Source organism: Dichomitus squalens, assembly GCF_000275845.1.
Source record: "Dichomitus squalens LYAD-421 SS1 unplaced genomic scaffold DICSQscaffold_1, whole genome shotgun sequence".
Taxonomy (NCBI): domain Eukaryota; kingdom Fungi; phylum Basidiomycota; class Agaricomycetes; order Polyporales; family Polyporaceae; genus Dichomitus; species Dichomitus squalens.
In genome coordinates this window covers 419,308-434,057 of record NW_006766883.1, presented here as the reverse complement: position 1 = coordinate 434,057, position 14,750 = coordinate 419,308, and the positions used below count along the sequence as shown (strand labels likewise).

Here is a 14,750-nt window from a genome sequence, read left to right as displayed (position 1 = left end):
CCATATACTCACATACTCACCTAGAATGTGCCTTGATATTGCTGCACCTACAAAGAGCACACAATATCAGTGGACAAGATGTAGGTTAACACACGTCTATCCATTGGAGTGAGTGAAGATCCAAGTGTTTAGTCATTGTCCGTCAACCCTAGACTGCACAGTGCTGGATGTATGGCGTCCAGTCCGAGACTCAGCCTTCCAATTCGACGTGCCCTGTCCAGCAATGGCCCGTGCGGCAACAAGACAGAGCTTTTGTTGATCGGTGAGGATTATGGGAGGGTAGAGATTTCTTATGACGAAGGCAGTCTGGACCTGTAACTCTGGAGTTCCCCGCGGGACTGTCTGGCGGGAAGCGGACCGGGTTGGTGCTGCATATAAGCGCCCATGATGAGACAGGCATAATAAGTAGCGTTGATCGCTCCTTCCCGTCCGGTTCAAGTTCAAGACCGTGACAAACCACTCCGTCGTGCATTATGCCATCAGCGTATCGGACTCTTGCAGCTTCTCGATGGATAGCACGACGATGTTTGTCATCTTATCGTCCATTGAAACATGAGAATCCCCTGGTGAGTGCGCTTGGCCCTTGTGGGACGGTCTGCACACTGACCCATGTAGGGACTTCCAAGACGACCCGGGCCCCCGCCGCAGATGCCACGTAAAGGCGGCCCTATACAGAGACGATCGTTACCTTATGTCAAGAAAGTCCTGGCTGTTGCTAGCGGCAAGGGCGGCGTAGGCAAGAGCACCGTCGCCGGTGGGTCCATTGCATGTACTTTGTTGCACAAACTAACAGTTGTCATTTACCGAAATCATATTGTGATGTAGTGAACCTTGCATTCTCGCTCGCGATGCATTCCGAACATGCACCGCGAACAAGGCCGCGCGTCGGCATACTCGACTTGGACATCTTCGGGCCCTCCATTCCGAAGCTCATGGCTCTCGAGAAGGCAGAAGAGCCCGAGTTGACCGCAGGTCAGCGTTCGAGCACGAATCTGAGCCACTTTGTTACTAACACGTACACCCGTGCAGCCGGAGCCATCGTGCCCGTCGTCAACCATGGCCTTCCATGCATGTCGATGGGCTTCTTGCTGCCTAAGATACCGGGAACCGACTCCTCCGCCGATACTGCCGTTGTGTGGCGCGGGCTCATGGTGCAGAAGGCCGTACAGCAGCTGCTCTTTGACGTAGACTGGAGGGACCCAGGCAGCGGGGCCGAACTCGATGTGCTGGTCATCGACATGCCTCCAGGGACGGGTGACGTGCCGCTGACGCTCGGCCAACTGGTCAATGTCGACGGTGAGCAACATGCCTAGGTCGCAGTCCACAATTCGGGATTGGTCTTGAGACCGTGCTGTGTAGGTGCTGTGATCGTCTCCACGCCGCAAGATGTTGCCTTGACAGACGTCCGCAAGGGCGTGTCGATGTTCCAGAAGATATCCGTGCCGGTACGTATCCGTAATTCAGCCGCAACGGACGTGGAGCTCACCATGCGGCCAGATCGTTGGCCTCTTGTTGAACGAGTCGCACTTCATCTGTTCGTCATGTTCGACACCACACGAGCTGTTCGGGTCCCCGGCATCTTTTCGGGCTACTGCGGAGCAGTTCGGGGTGGGCGTCCTTGGCGAGCTCCCACTTGTCCCGGGCGTGAGCCATGGCGGAGATCGCGGCATTCCCTACGCGCTCTACAGCCCAGACAATGCAAGCGGCGCGACAGACCCGGGGAGTAAAGAGTGGAAGGAAACGATGGCTGGTGTCGCCTCGAAGGTCTGGCAGTTCCTATCCCTATCAAAATGAAGGGGACTTCCTCGGCCATTCGCTCCCTCTCTTCTTTATTCACACGTGAACCATCGCATTTCTCTCGTAGAGTATATATGCATAAGTATAGTACACAGCTATCCCGATCGCTTCACTACACTCGCCAGTCGATTATCACAAATCGCTTGAAGGTGCCTGCGTGTAGGCAATCTCTGCATCATCGTCGACTACGAAGCTGTCACGCTCGTAATCGTCCTCATCGTCTCGTAACGGCGGAGTTAATGCGCGCCGATATCTCGACGTCCCACCGCGATCTAGCCTCAGTGCCGCCTGGCCGCGTCTAGCGGGTCTGTTCGCAAAAACGGGCCCGCCACCTCCCGGAGCCTGCGTCATGAGGCTCCGACGGTAGACGGCGCTTTGGTCGTAAGACGGGGACACTTGCGTCTCTGCTGGCTCCTCCAGAAAAGCGTGATCGTCGCTGTCAGGGACGATATAGTCGAGGTCGGGCTGTGAGGACCCGACGCTCATTTCGTCGCCCGAGTGGGTTGCCTCAACGTCGATCCAGGGGTTGTGTCGCTGGGCTTCTGCAGTGTCTTTAAATTTGCGCTTCTTCTTCCTGAGCGGCTGAGCGGGGGGAGGGGTGGGTGACTTGGGACGCTCATGTTTCAAGCGACGTTGGGATGCTGGAGGAGGCGCAAGAGGAGAGGATTCTAGGTCAAGAACGTCTCCTGCCACTCGTCTGCGTGCTTGCTTGCCCGGAGGTCTGACAGCGAAAGAAGGCTCGGGTGGCAAGTCGTCGGAGAGCGATGGAGAGACAGGTACAAGGTTGGACGGCAGCGCGGGAGGCCCCATGTCCGACTTGCGAGACGTTATTGACCTCCTCGGCGATGAGATGGAATTGCTGGCTGATGGACGAGACGATGGTTTCGGGTGGGGCTCGTCTACGAATTCAACCTCGTAGTCATCAGACGGTAGTCTGAGCGGGGACATCTCACGCACAGGAGATGACAGGAAGAGAGGCTCATCGGAAAATGAACCAGCGGGGGCCATCGGCCGTGAAGGACCAGGTGCGGCAGAGAGTTCAGGGATGTCGGGATCCTCGTCGTCCTCGATAAGCCACGCCATACTGTCGGCTCCTGGGGCCTGTTTCTCTGCGGAGGCACTGCAGGAAGTTGGGGAAGTAGAGCACTCTGGTGGGTTTGACGACCCTGGAGGTAGCGACCGCCTGCTTTCCTGGCTCTGGTCACTGGTGCTTCGCGATAGAAGCCCTTGCTTGAGAGGACGCTCATGCGAAGAATCTAGGATCTTAAGGCACGACCTTTTCGACCGTTGAACGGGAGAGGAGTCCAGCATCGCAGCGCCCGAGCGTGTCTGGTCGGGATCGGGAAGGTCGATGATGCCAACGACGTCCTTCAAAGGTATCTCCGGTGAACTCGATCGCTCGAGGATCAATCTCGCGGAGCGGAATACTGGAGGTGTACTAGATTGTCTTGCCTTGGGCTTGTGTGCTGTGGTGGCGGGCTTTGAGGGTAATGGCAAACCTCGCTCAATCGCCTCATCGTCCGTGTCGTCACTTGAGACGAGATCCAGCTGTGTCAGCGTCGTCTGCTGCGCGCCCTTCTTCTTCGGCCCTGATGCTTTCTTCCTAGGCCCTGCCGCCGTCGCACTCCGAGCAAGGACCTTCTTCCCTTTGCCCTTAGACGAGTCCGCCGCAGATGTCGACTTCACCCTCCGAGGCTGCGCGAAGAGACCAGCCTCAATATCTTCGTCATCGGAGTCATCCTCGTCCGCATGCTCCCAATCCACCTTGCTCAGCTTCTGGGTTGCCTTCTTGCGGGCCGCACTGCCCTTTGTGAGCAGCTCGGCCACACTAACGAAGCCCTTCGCTGCCGCCGCCGGAATGTTACGCATGGGGTCATCGTTGCGCTTCCGCTTCGGGCCCTTTGGCGAACCGGTCGCATTGGAGCCCTTGCGGGACGGGCGCTCCTCGCGGATGTATGGCTCAATCTCCATCTCCATCTCCCTGCATTCGGGCTCAATGTCGGGGGGAAGGAGCCGGTCGACGTCCCCATAGACCTCGAGGTCTGACGCGCGTACGATGAAGTGCTGGACATTGGCGTAGTTAGACTGTGCCTTTTGCCAATTCTGCTCTTCTCGGCCTTGCGCGAGGAGGATGTGCACAGTGCCGGACGCCTTACGGCCCGTTCGTCCGATGCGTTGTAACTGTGTAGCAACGTTGAACGCTCAGTGTTCGTACGTCGTTAGATGTGACTGCAGGGAGTGAGCTCACCATGCGGATAGGTGTCTTCTGTGCATCGTAACAAACGATGAGGTCGACTTCGCCGATGTCGAGACCTTCCTCGCCGATTGAAGTTGAGACAAGGACATTGTATTTGCCGGCCTTGAACTGTTCGATGACCTTATGTGCAGTGGTATTGTGGGTTCAGTCAGTGGAAAAGGTTGGAAAGGTTGGAAAGGGACGGACCTCGAGTTGCTCCTTCTGGGCATACCCCTTCTTGCCCTGCTTGTCCGTCCCTTGTCCGATGAAGGGCTTGGCTCGGATGATCGGAGACTCCTTGTTCAGGAGCTCAACGATTTCCTCGACGCACTCACGGAAAGACACAAACACCATCGCGCGAGATTCGCCAGCGCGCGCACCTCCATCGGTGTCGTCGGGCAATCGCTGAGCGAAGTGATCAATCAGCAGGGTGCGCAAGACGTCCATCTTCGGGTGCATCGACAAGCCACGGGCGGCTTGTTCTTCGAACTTGGCCATGAGGCTTTTGAAGGCGTCGGACTTCCGGATAGCTTTCTTCCCACTGCTGTCGTCGGCGCCCTCGGCGATGCCCTTTAGGAAGCCGTAGCACATGTTGATGCTCATCTCCATCTAGTGATCATGTTAGCGATGCTGAGACTCACGTGGGGCTGCTTCATACCAAATATCCCATTGCTCTCGCCAATGGACCAAGTTGAGCGACGGCACCTATGGCATACTGTGGAGCACGAGCTTTCGTCATCTCTCCGAGTGTCGACTGGCATCGATATGGGTGCAGCATCGTGGGTTGCGTGTTTCCGTTTTTCAGAAACCCAGCACCTTGGATCTTCTTGATGAGAGGCTGCAAGGCGACATCAATCAGGCAAAGTGAGGGAGTCTTACGACGGTGGTAGACTTACCACCATCATAGCCGACAGTGCATCTCGAAGTACACAAATGTCTTCGGTCATCTGAACGAAGTGCTCTTGCTCGTGTTTGGTGTGGAGGTACTTTTTGAGGTCGGGGTCAGTCTCGCTGCGGATTTCAATATGGCTGATGTGTAAGGCGTCGACGATCTCCTGGACCACTTCTGGTTTGCCGCCTGGGGTTGCAGTTAGAGCGAGTATACGGTGGTGTGGGTTGTGCTGCATCATGTATCGCACGACCTGTGCATAGGCATAATCGCCCGTGCCTCTGTGTGCCTCGTCTACGTCAACTGCGTCAATTCTGCGTACTGCGCCAATTGGCCATTACCCCTACCGATCACGATCAGCACAATATCGAGGGGGTCGACAATACCTCGGATGAGGTCATTCAAGAACGTTTGCGGCGTGGCGTAGAACACTCTCTGTGTCTTCCACTGGCATACGAGTTGAGTATAGCGTTGCAGACATTAAATGAATAACCATACCGCATTTGCACGCTTGGCCATGGGCACACTGCCAGTCATTTCCGCGGCTGCGCTACCCGGTATGCCACAAGTCTGATGGCACGCATCTATTTGCTGGGCTACGAGCGGCTTGGTCGGGGCGACGAAAATCACCTTTCCCTGAGGAAACCAATTGTAAACTGGGGCGTATAAGTGCACAACCCTCACGTGCCGATTTGCTGGGAGGACACGTACAATTGAGCATAACAACTCCGGCGATGAACGTTTTCCCGAGACCAGTTGGAAGCGCAACCAAAGTATTCTCGAGGAGACAGTTCTTCACGATGTTGTACTGATACTCGCGCTTCGGTTTGTTGAGGGGATATATCCAGGACTTCGCAGCTAACCGATCCGGGACAAGTTTTATCGTGGGCGTCTACATCGAATAATTAGCGGGTATGTCGACATGTATACACATAACTTCCGACATACCGGACTGAAGTAGCGTACATAAGAGCGTGAGTAGAGCACGTCTCAGACGTTCGGAGGTTCGTACTCACCCGACGGATATTGCTGGAGCTGGAAACTGCTCAAACTCGATCGGCTCTTCGTCGTCCTCGTCATCCATGCCACGGCCCTTCCCCTTCTCCTTCTCCGGGTCTGGCTTGGGTTTCCTCCAGCCCGACTTCGCATATGCGGTCCGGTCCCACAGTTTGGTCCTCTTCGCCTGTCCTGGAAGTGGCATCTGCCGCAGCTTGGACCGAGTCTGCTCAAACGTCCTATGGCTCGGTGCTGCAGCCTTTGGAGGTTCCCCTTCGCGCGCGACTTCTCCAAATAGATTCATTTGTGTAGTCTTGGAAGGTACGCGGGCGAGACCGCCGACTCTAGAGGGTCCTGCAATAGGCTGATTTGAGGGAGGAGCGCCATGACGGGCGTATCCAATCTCGGCGGCTCTATCTATGCTTGCAAGGGCGGCTTCGTCCATAGGCATGTCATCGAAACCGTAGTCACTACTAGAGCCTTCGCGTTCAATCACGTCTGGAGGCGTCGTTTTACGCGGCGGACGTGTCAATGATGCTGGGACAGGTTTCAAGCTGTTGTTTCGGGGTGGCGCAGATTTCGGCGCAAAAGCAGGCTTGAAGGAGGCATTGTGGGCAGCCTGGGGTGCAGGAGGACGGGCTGCCGCAGCAGCCGTAGCGGTATGAGCAGCCTCGATAGCGTCCACGGCATTCAGAAAAGAGGCATCAATGTCGTCGTCAAAGTAGTCGTCTGAGTCCATCTCTACCCCTACCAGAGGAGGAGGGAAGAAGGAACCGGGGGAAGGATGGAGTGGTTGTGGCTGAGGGAGAGTCGAGTCGCATTGCCGCAGACTCGGACGCGACGCGCGAATCGACCGCGTCTCAGTCACGTGTCCCTTCCGAGCACCACGGGCGCCAACGCCACTCCTCCTGCCACTGCGACTCCAGAGTGTGTTTCTCTCAGCCGTCACCCTCTTCGTCTTTCTGCTTCCGTTGCTTGTCCCCCGTCGACAACTATCCTCTTGAAACGCCCTCAGAATGTCTGCGGAATCTGTTGCGCGCTGGAACGCGATCCCTCTCAACCGCCCAGAGCCGGACGAGATTGCCAACCCGTCGTTGAAGGTATTCGTTGTGCATTCTTCGCACCCAGAATACACCCTGCATACTTCTTTCCCTTCCCAACCTCCCCCAGCGACCCTGCGACGAAGGCGACCAGGATGACGATACCGAGGACGACATCTCTCTAGTTTCCCGGACACCTTCTCCGCCGCCCCCTGATGCCATGGACGTAGACAAGTACGATGAGTACTACACCAACAAGCCGTCCCGCGAAGTCATCACCGTGGAGACCAAAATCAAAAGCACAAACGTCGGCTTTTCAATGCTCGCGAAGATGGGTTGGGTAGAAGGAACGCCTCTTGGTATCTCCGGCGATGGTGTGTGATATACCTCCCTCCATGACCATCGGATGCTCAACTGCGACCCAGGTCGTGTTGAACCTGTGCCGTTCTATGTAAAGAACGATTTGACTGGACTCGGAAAGGCCAATCAGGACGTTCGTATGAGTGAGTGCATTGTCGTTCGGAAGCTATAACTGCGAATTGATCCGTCGTAGTCGAATCAACCGTCTCGCAACGCCGCGAATTGGATTCAGAGCGGCAGACGAAAGAGACGGAGGAGCAGCGGAGGCAGCGCGAGGTGCGCCCCCATGCCATGCTTACCGATGATGCACGACCTTACATCTGCCTACCTGCAGGATGCGGTTGCGCGCCGCGCTGCGGTCCAATCCGAGATCTCCAGCGTCCTCCGGCCATTCTACTGCGAAGTTTGCGAGAAGCAGTTCAAAAATGTCGCCCAATATGACGAGCACACCAACTCCTACGCGCACCACCACAAGGTCCGCTTCCGGGACATGCAGCTTGCCCAGCGCGCCAGCCGCAACACGGAAGAGGAGATCAACAAGCGAAAGGAGAAGGAGCGAAAGCGTGAAGAGAAGGAGCTTCGCAAGATCGCGAAGGCCGCCGGCGTGAAGATGGCTAAGCCCCCCGTCGCTGGGTCTGCAGTAGTCGAGGCCTCGTCTGTGCTCGCCGGGTCTGCTGGCCCCAGCGGTAGTCTCAAGAAGGGTGGATGGGCGACAGTCACGACGCCCAGTGCGACTACGCCTTCTCCCCCCGCTGAACCTCCCAAGCGATCAGGGTGGGCTACTGTGGGCGAACCCCGGCCGCCCTCGAGCAACTCCGGCAGCAGGAGTGGCTGGGCACCTGTCTCCGCTCCTAGCACAGCGCCCGCTCTCCCATCTGAATCCGCATCCACATCGGCGGTGTCACGGGTTGATTACACGAGCGCACCATCCTTTAGGACTGGAGGGTGGACATCCCTCGAGACCAGTAACGCCGTATCGCCTCCTCCGAACTGGACACACAGCAGTCCTCCACCGTTGACGTCTGGCGACCCGCCGCCCCCGCCGTCAGCATACGGCGGTCCCCCGCCTGCTCCATCATTCGGCGCTCCGCCTCCGCCTCCAGCCGCAGTCCACCCTCAGCCACCGACATACAACGAGCCTCGTCAGAGATGGGCGAGCGTTGCCCCACAGCCCCGCGGAGGAGGATGGAATGTGATCCCTCCCGCAAACGGCCCGCCTCCTACTGCTGCGCCTCCCCTACACAACCCGGCGCCTGCTGCGTTTGCACCCAGACCACCTCCCCCTGTGGCCCCGGCTGAGCCTGCGCGACAAGAATCCACTCGATCCGGATGGCAGAAGTTCCGTGCGGGTGCACCTGGACGGCGCCGGTGACCATACCTCTCCAGTATTTCACCGCATTGCCCACAATCGTGCGACTTCTCAAGTGGATATCGAAAGATATGGAATATGAACGTATAGTACTAACTAGTTACAAGGATGAGTTCTGTAATTTTGATATGTACGAGGAGCGGCAAGAGTATAAGTTGACGACAAACGTGAGCGCAACAACAGCCAGTTACCCAAACAACGAGACCACCGAGCAGGAGGAGGGGTTGGCGATACGGCAAGGACGAAGTTATGACGACAGGTATCGACGGGTCCATACGACAGAAAAGAGATCAACTACATACAGCTTACTCCGAGTCGCTGGCCGAGCTCTCGTCTGAGCTCGACTCTGCCGAAGAGTGCTCGCTCATGTCGCCGGCGGCTGCACCGTTGGTGGTACCACCTGACGTGCGGCCGCCCTGCTCGAACGACTTGAGCTTCTCCTCGAGCGCCCGAATCTTCTTCGTCTCGACGTCCTCGTCCATGCTCTTGCGCTTCAGCCCGCCAGTGCCCGTACCCTTGCCTGTGCGAGGACGCTTGACTGGAGGCTTCATTGGCCTGATGACGAAGTTGTACAACTTCGTCAACACGGCCGCAGGTAGCTGATCGATCTCGAGCTCGATCTCCTCCGTGCTCTGGAATACGGTCAGCCTTTGGTTTTAGTCGTGCAATTGGAGCGTGAACGTACGTCGCGTATCTCGGGCACACCATCATGAATAATCTGGATGACCTTCTCGAGCTTCGCTCCATCGAGCTTACTGATGGTATCGCTGAGATCCTTCTTCTGCTCGAACGTGAGGACATCGTCGTCGGTGACGGGCTTCTTCCCCTTCTTGCTCTTCTGGAGAGGAGCCTTCGAGTGCTTGGGCGCGGACTTGGATGTTGACGCAACGGGAGGAGTTGGCTTCTCGCGCTTCTCCTTCTTCTTCTCCTTCTCCTTGCCATTCCTCTTGAGCGCGGCAAGGTTGTTCTTCATGCTGGCGATCTGGCTCTCCATGTCCGCGATCATGCCCTCCATGCCTACGTGTCCTATGGGCTCAGTGTCAGATCAGACTACAAGGAGAACGAGGCACGTACGAGCACGCTCATCGTCCGACTCATACTCATCCTCTTCATCCTCATCGTCGCTGAGATCGTGAGAGCGGGGAATGGGCAAGTTCTTCCACTTCTCATCGAAAAGGTTCTGGAGCGACTTGCCCGCCTCGTGTACGGGATTACCGGGTGGGTTGAACGTCATGCAGTTCTTGACCATGAGCCTGAAGTCGTCGCGGAACTTCTCAGGCGTCGGGTAATCGCCCGTATCCAATTTCCTCTTCATGGTGGAGAGGTCCATGGGCTTCTTGACTATCTTCGGGTACTCGGGAATACCCATCTTGATGGGGTCTGGCGACGTCGACTCAGCAAACATACTCAGGTTGACGTTCTGAAGGAACTAAACTGACCGACTGGCTCGTAAAACGGATGCGCGATCTGGTAGTGCTGCTTTTGATGCAAGTCCTTCAAAATCTTCTCACAGAACTTCATCTGCTCGGCTACGATCGCATTCTTAGGCCCCTTGGTCTTCCGCGACTTGCGGGGCGCGTCAGCGTACGGCAGATCCTTAGGGGGAGGAGGATGTATCTCGCGCTTCGGACGCCCAGCACTAACGACCGCCTCCTCATTCCGCCGAATGACGGGAGCCACAGGCGCAGATGGTCGCCGTGCCTGCTTCTTAACCGGTGCAGGAGGCGGGGGAGGGGATGCGACTTTCTTCGGCGTAGGGGCCTTGGGCTGCGACGAGTGAGACGCTGGCACAGTTGCGAGAATAGGTTAGAAGCTTACCTCTTCTGGAGGAGGCATCTGCTTGATCTGCTTGTCGAAAACTGCCTCTACCCGCTTCCCCATCTGTGTCACTGGATGGTCCGGGCCGTTGAACGTGACACAGTTTGTGAAGATCAGACGGACGTCCTGAACAAACTGCTCAGCGTGGTGGTAGCGGGGATTGGAGGGATTCGGATCAGGTTTTGCAGGGTTGGAGGCGGCAAGCTTGCGCTCGATGGTGGAGAAGTCCATAGGACGCTTGATGACTTGGGGGTAATGAGGGATGCCGAGAGCAACGGGATCGACGGGGTTAAGGAAGGGGCCGGCATCCTTCATCTTCTTCAGTGTACGAACCGTGGATGATGAGAAGCGCCATTGGGCGACAGAAAGGGTAGAGGGTCCAGCAGGCTCCGCAGGAGGGTAAGCGGTTGGAGGAGGCGAGACAGAGGCTGGAGGTGGAGTACCGGTCTTCAGAATGTGATGAGAAAACACTGATTAGTACGCCCAGCATGGCGCACAGTGGAGAGATGTGCTTACATTGGCGAGCGACGCTCTCTCTGCATCCGAGTACTTCCGAGCTCTCTTAGCGGGCGGGGGTTTATTGTCATGATCATCATCCTCATTAGCATTCGTATTATTAGCGTATGGAGATGATGCGAGATGTGAGTCGACAGCAGTTTCACTCGATGATGTAACAGCGGGTACTGAAGGTGAGACCGGAGTCGCAACGGGCGACTCGTGCGTTTGTCCGTTGGGAAGACCGTTGACCTTGCCACTCGACTCCGACATCTCCACGTCCCCGCCAGGAACTGGCGGGTTTTGTTCAGCCATCTTTACATCGTCTAAGAGCTCGCCCGGCGGTGGAGGAGGGGTACCGTGGGGAGGGGCGATAGGGATAGTGTCTTGACGCGCGTCAGGCGAGGACGACGCGTCGAATCGCGCGATACACGTACCAGGATCTACTGGCGTGCCCAGCTGAGGAACAATAGACGCGTTCTCCAACTTATCCAGCTTTAGGGGAGCAGGTTCGTGGCGCGCGTCACTCTCCTGCTCGGTGTAATCGACGTCGATCTTGACGTCGGGAACAAGTGAGTTGTTGATGGGTGTGGCGACTGAGTCGACTGCAGGGGAGTCCGGGGCAGAGACCGAGTCGGTATGGGCGCCGTTGAGGGCGGAGGAGAGCGCGTCGTGCATCGTATGGGACCGGGAGGCGCGTGACAGTCACGCAGGTGTGACGGGAGGGCAAAGAGAGCCAGGTGAGATTTGGGGAGACAAGAGCTCCGAAGTTGGGCTAGAGGTCTTTATACGCTCAACGAAATAAGGTTCGAGCCCCTCCATCCTCAATTTCCTCCCTATCCCGCTCTCCCTCCCTCCCTTCCCTCCCTTTGACCCCTCGACGTTCTCTTCGTCCTCCTCCAACCCCTCGCCATCGCCTTAGTCCTTTTCGCCCTCCTCCTGCCCTTCCTCGGTGGGGGCGAAGACAGGCTTTGGCTGGTTCGCGCGCCAAGCTGAGTTCGAATTTTGCATTCACACGTCAGCAATCACAGCCCGAGGCCAAACAGGAGCAAACGCAGCCAGCCCCATCAGGGTTGAAATTTTCGCACTCACCTGCGGTCCAAACCGGATTCTCGTCGGCGGTCGCGGCCAGCTTGAGCAGCGCCTCACGTGGCTGGCAAAGGAAATCGATTGTCAGCACGTCTAGGCTTTCAGCGCAGGCAGGAGGACGGAGAACATCGCGGGGGAGAGGAAGATGGGAAGGCGACAAGGGAGACTGGGCCAGATTTGGATCACCGGGGCCTGTTCCGGAGGGCAACGCGCATTCGGCGTGTCACAACGGCAACCACCAAAGCGGATCTGATTGGATCCTTCCAGAGGCCCGATAGTCCCATCCGTCTCGCGATATGCTCTTTCTCAACGTGCGGCTCGATGAGCACGACCACGAGCGCGTCCTCGAGCCTGTTCCAACAGGTGGAAGCCCTTCTGACAGCTGTATCCGATAGATAGATGAAGCATAACCACTGATGTTAGACGAGGGAAGCCGGTGATGCCCCGGAAGATGCCGCAGAAGACCGAGAAGGAACAGAACAAGACAGCCGGTGCACGTACGTCTTCGTCTCTCGTCGTGTCTCGGACCAGGTTCTGCACGACGTGCTGCGTCGCGCTTGCCCCAACACGTCCTCCGCGGCCAGGGCCAGTGACAGGCAGCTCCGGTCTCCGACTTTTCCTGGGGTCCATACGCTCCTTCTCCCGCTTGCGTTTTGTGCTGCGACCGACCTCGCTGTCGCGGAACATAGGCAAAGCGTGTGGCGTGATGATAGTAGGCGCTGCCACGGCGTCCGACATGTCCTCGATCGTGGCCTTCCTTGGTGGTCCTTTGTTGAGAAGGAGCTTCGCGCCGTTGGCCGACATATCCGGCGAATACAAAACGCATATTTGCCCGCTTGACAAACCCGTGACGATCTATGATTCTCAATGAGCCGCAATCAACGGAGCCATTCTGGACCATCATACCTGGTTGATCTTTGAGTGCCAAAACACTTTGACAGGCGTCGTATCAACTTCAAGGTCCTTGACTGTCTCAAGAGTGTCCTTTTGCATGAACAGCAAATGGCCCTTGCCACCCTTCGTCGCCGCACCTGCCCCGGTAACGACATACTTGTTGTCTGGACTGAAGATGGCATTTGTGTTCGGATACAGCGTCGCAAGGCCAGAGCGCACAACAAGGGGCTTCTTGAACGATCGCAGATCCCATACTTTTCATGACGTTAACCTGACATGTCGAGAACGGCCGACAGAAGACTTACGTTTCACAGTATCGTCTCCACCACGAGTAAGAACAGTCCGACCGTCAACAGAGAAAACAAGGGAGCCCGTCTCAGAGCCTTTGGCATGCGCGCCTTCGATTGTCATGCTCGGACGCACAAAGTTAGATTTGGTCTGCCACATGTGCAGCGCTCCGTCAAAGCAGGCTGCATCGAAGCGATCAGCGACGCCGCTCACACGAGTCATACGAGTCACGAAAAACGCACCACCACCTATTAGGCCGCCGTCGGGAGAGTACGCACACGCATTCACCTTTGTGCGCGCACCTCTCTCCTTCGATTTAACGACAATCACCGTCTTCTGCTTCCGCTTGTTCTCGACGTCCCAGATACTACATTTACGTAAGTACTGCGATGCTTCGCGGGAACACAAGGCAGAAAACGCACCGTATCGTTGAATCGAAGGAACCAGTAATGAACGTCTGAGAATCCTTCGGATGCCACGCGCAAGACGTCAATTCTGCGACGTGTCCGCTGAACATCAAGCCACGTATGAGATTCGAGTAAGCCGAGTGCATTTCTGTATACGTACGCAGTGTTCTTCATGTCACGAATGTATTGATCGCCCTTAATGAAGGTGGCCCTGCCAGTCAGGTCAGACTGTCCGCTCGTGAAAACAGGTACGGATCCACTCACAGTTCTTCGCCGTCCCGGTCATAAAGCTTCGCCTGCGTCGTCCCAGAGATGACCAAGAACTGCTGCCCATCGTTCGAGAACTTCACATCATGTATCTGTAGAACGCCACGGCCAAGAGGTCAACCTCCCCATTGCACTGGACGAGCTAGAAGGGGCGCGCACATAGTAAGAGCCAGCAGGTTCCCAAGTCTTGAACGGCTTACACCTCCAGTCCATTCCACCAAAGTCCCACAGCTTACAGTCGTAGTCATGGGACCCAGACAACACTCGCGCACCAGAGGGGTCCATGGTCAGGGCGGAGACGACCTTCGTGTGGTCCTTGAGGAGGATTTCATGCGAGATGGGAAACTGCGCCTCCTCAGGCTCGTCGTCGGATACATCAAACTCGGGCTCTTCCTCTGCGTTGCCATCCGCCTTGGGCGGAGGAGGGGGCCCAACCTCATCTGGGTCAAACTCGGGCTCGTCTGACTTTGCTTGCGGAGTGGCTGAAGGGGAGCTGGGTCCCGGAACAGCGCTGTCCTCTGACTTCACAGCCGCGGCGGTAGAGATCGAAGGGGCTCCCTAAGATTATTCATTGAACATTGAGGAGCCAGTTGCCTGAGTGATGCCTCTCACCGTATCTCCCCTCTTGTTCTTCTCGAACCGGTTGGGATCAAGTTGACGCTGCTTCGTCTTCTTGCCAAATCCGGCGATGCCCATAGCAGCAAAGACGTCCAAATCCGACATTATGAGCCTGTAAAGGGAGCCAAGAGCACACGAAGAGAGCGATAGGCGATGTTGAGTAGAATGAGAAAGTCCTGGGCAAGGC

At 56.7% G+C, this 14,750-nt stretch overlaps 5 protein-coding genes across 5 annotated transcripts; 2 read left to right on the top strand and 3 right to left on the bottom strand.

The window, feature by feature from the left end:
- Positions 1–648: 648 nt before the first annotated feature.
- DICSQDRAFT_164358 (P-loop containing nucleoside triphosphate hydrolase protein) lies at positions 649–1,794 on the top strand (the record flags this gene model as incomplete). Its single annotated transcript, XM_007360008.1, has 5 exons — positions 649–754; positions 826–972; positions 1,030–1,296; positions 1,360–1,445; positions 1,498–1,794. 5 exons carry the CDS (start codon positions 649–651, stop codon positions 1,792–1,794), a joined length of 903 nt encoding a protein of 300 aa, XP_007360070.1.
- Positions 1,795–1,929: 135 nt separating this feature from the next.
- Positions 1,930–6,369, bottom strand: DICSQDRAFT_158335 (P-loop containing nucleoside triphosphate hydrolase protein; the record flags this gene model as incomplete). The annotated part of the gene is made up of 11 exons (XM_007360007.1): positions 1,930–3,978; positions 4,046–4,174; positions 4,241–4,642; positions 4,675–4,705; positions 4,750–4,871; positions 4,930–5,216; positions 5,270–5,369; positions 5,421–5,578; positions 5,634–5,814; positions 5,871–5,874; positions 5,939–6,369. The coding sequence occupies 11 exons, from the start codon at positions 6,367–6,369 to the stop codon at positions 1,930–1,932; spliced, it is 3,894 nt and encodes a 1,297-aa protein (XP_007360069.1).
- A 565-nt stretch (positions 6,370–6,934) lies between these two features.
- DICSQDRAFT_123167 (uncharacterized protein) lies at positions 6,935–8,197 on the top strand (the record flags this gene model as incomplete). The annotated part of the gene is made up of 6 exons (XM_007360006.1): positions 6,935–7,018; positions 7,089–7,332; positions 7,384–7,461; positions 7,512–7,594; positions 7,653–8,102; positions 8,174–8,197. The coding sequence occupies 6 exons, from the start codon at positions 6,935–6,937 to the stop codon at positions 8,195–8,197; spliced, it is 963 nt and encodes a 320-aa protein (XP_007360068.1).
- A 546-nt stretch (positions 8,198–8,743) lies between these two features.
- DICSQDRAFT_130773 (Bromodomain-containing protein) lies at positions 8,744–11,735 on the bottom strand. The gene is made up of 6 exons (XM_007360005.1): positions 11,022–11,735; positions 10,506–10,952; positions 10,127–10,454; positions 9,762–10,067; positions 9,373–9,704; positions 8,744–9,319 (listed from the first exon to the last, which is right to left on the bottom strand). Exons 1-6 carry the CDS (start codon positions 11,676–11,678, stop codon positions 8,993–8,995), a joined length of 2,397 nt encoding a protein of 798 aa, XP_007360067.1. The 5' UTR covers positions 11,679–11,735; the 3' UTR covers positions 8,744–8,992.
- Positions 11,736–11,918: 183 nt separating this feature from the next.
- On the bottom strand, positions 11,919–14,699 carry DICSQDRAFT_94969 (transcription factor; the record flags this gene model as incomplete). Its single annotated transcript, XM_007360004.1, has 11 exons — positions 14,558–14,699; positions 14,105–14,503; positions 13,943–14,037; positions 13,839–13,889; positions 13,694–13,780; positions 13,514–13,638; positions 13,289–13,453; positions 12,996–13,237; positions 12,591–12,944; positions 12,093–12,153; positions 11,919–11,992 (listed from the first exon to the last, which is right to left on the bottom strand). The coding sequence occupies exons 1-11, from the start codon at positions 14,666–14,668 to the stop codon at positions 11,919–11,921; spliced, it is 1,764 nt and encodes a 587-aa protein (XP_007360066.1). The 5' UTR covers positions 14,669–14,699.
- Positions 14,700–14,750: the final 51 nt, after the last annotated feature.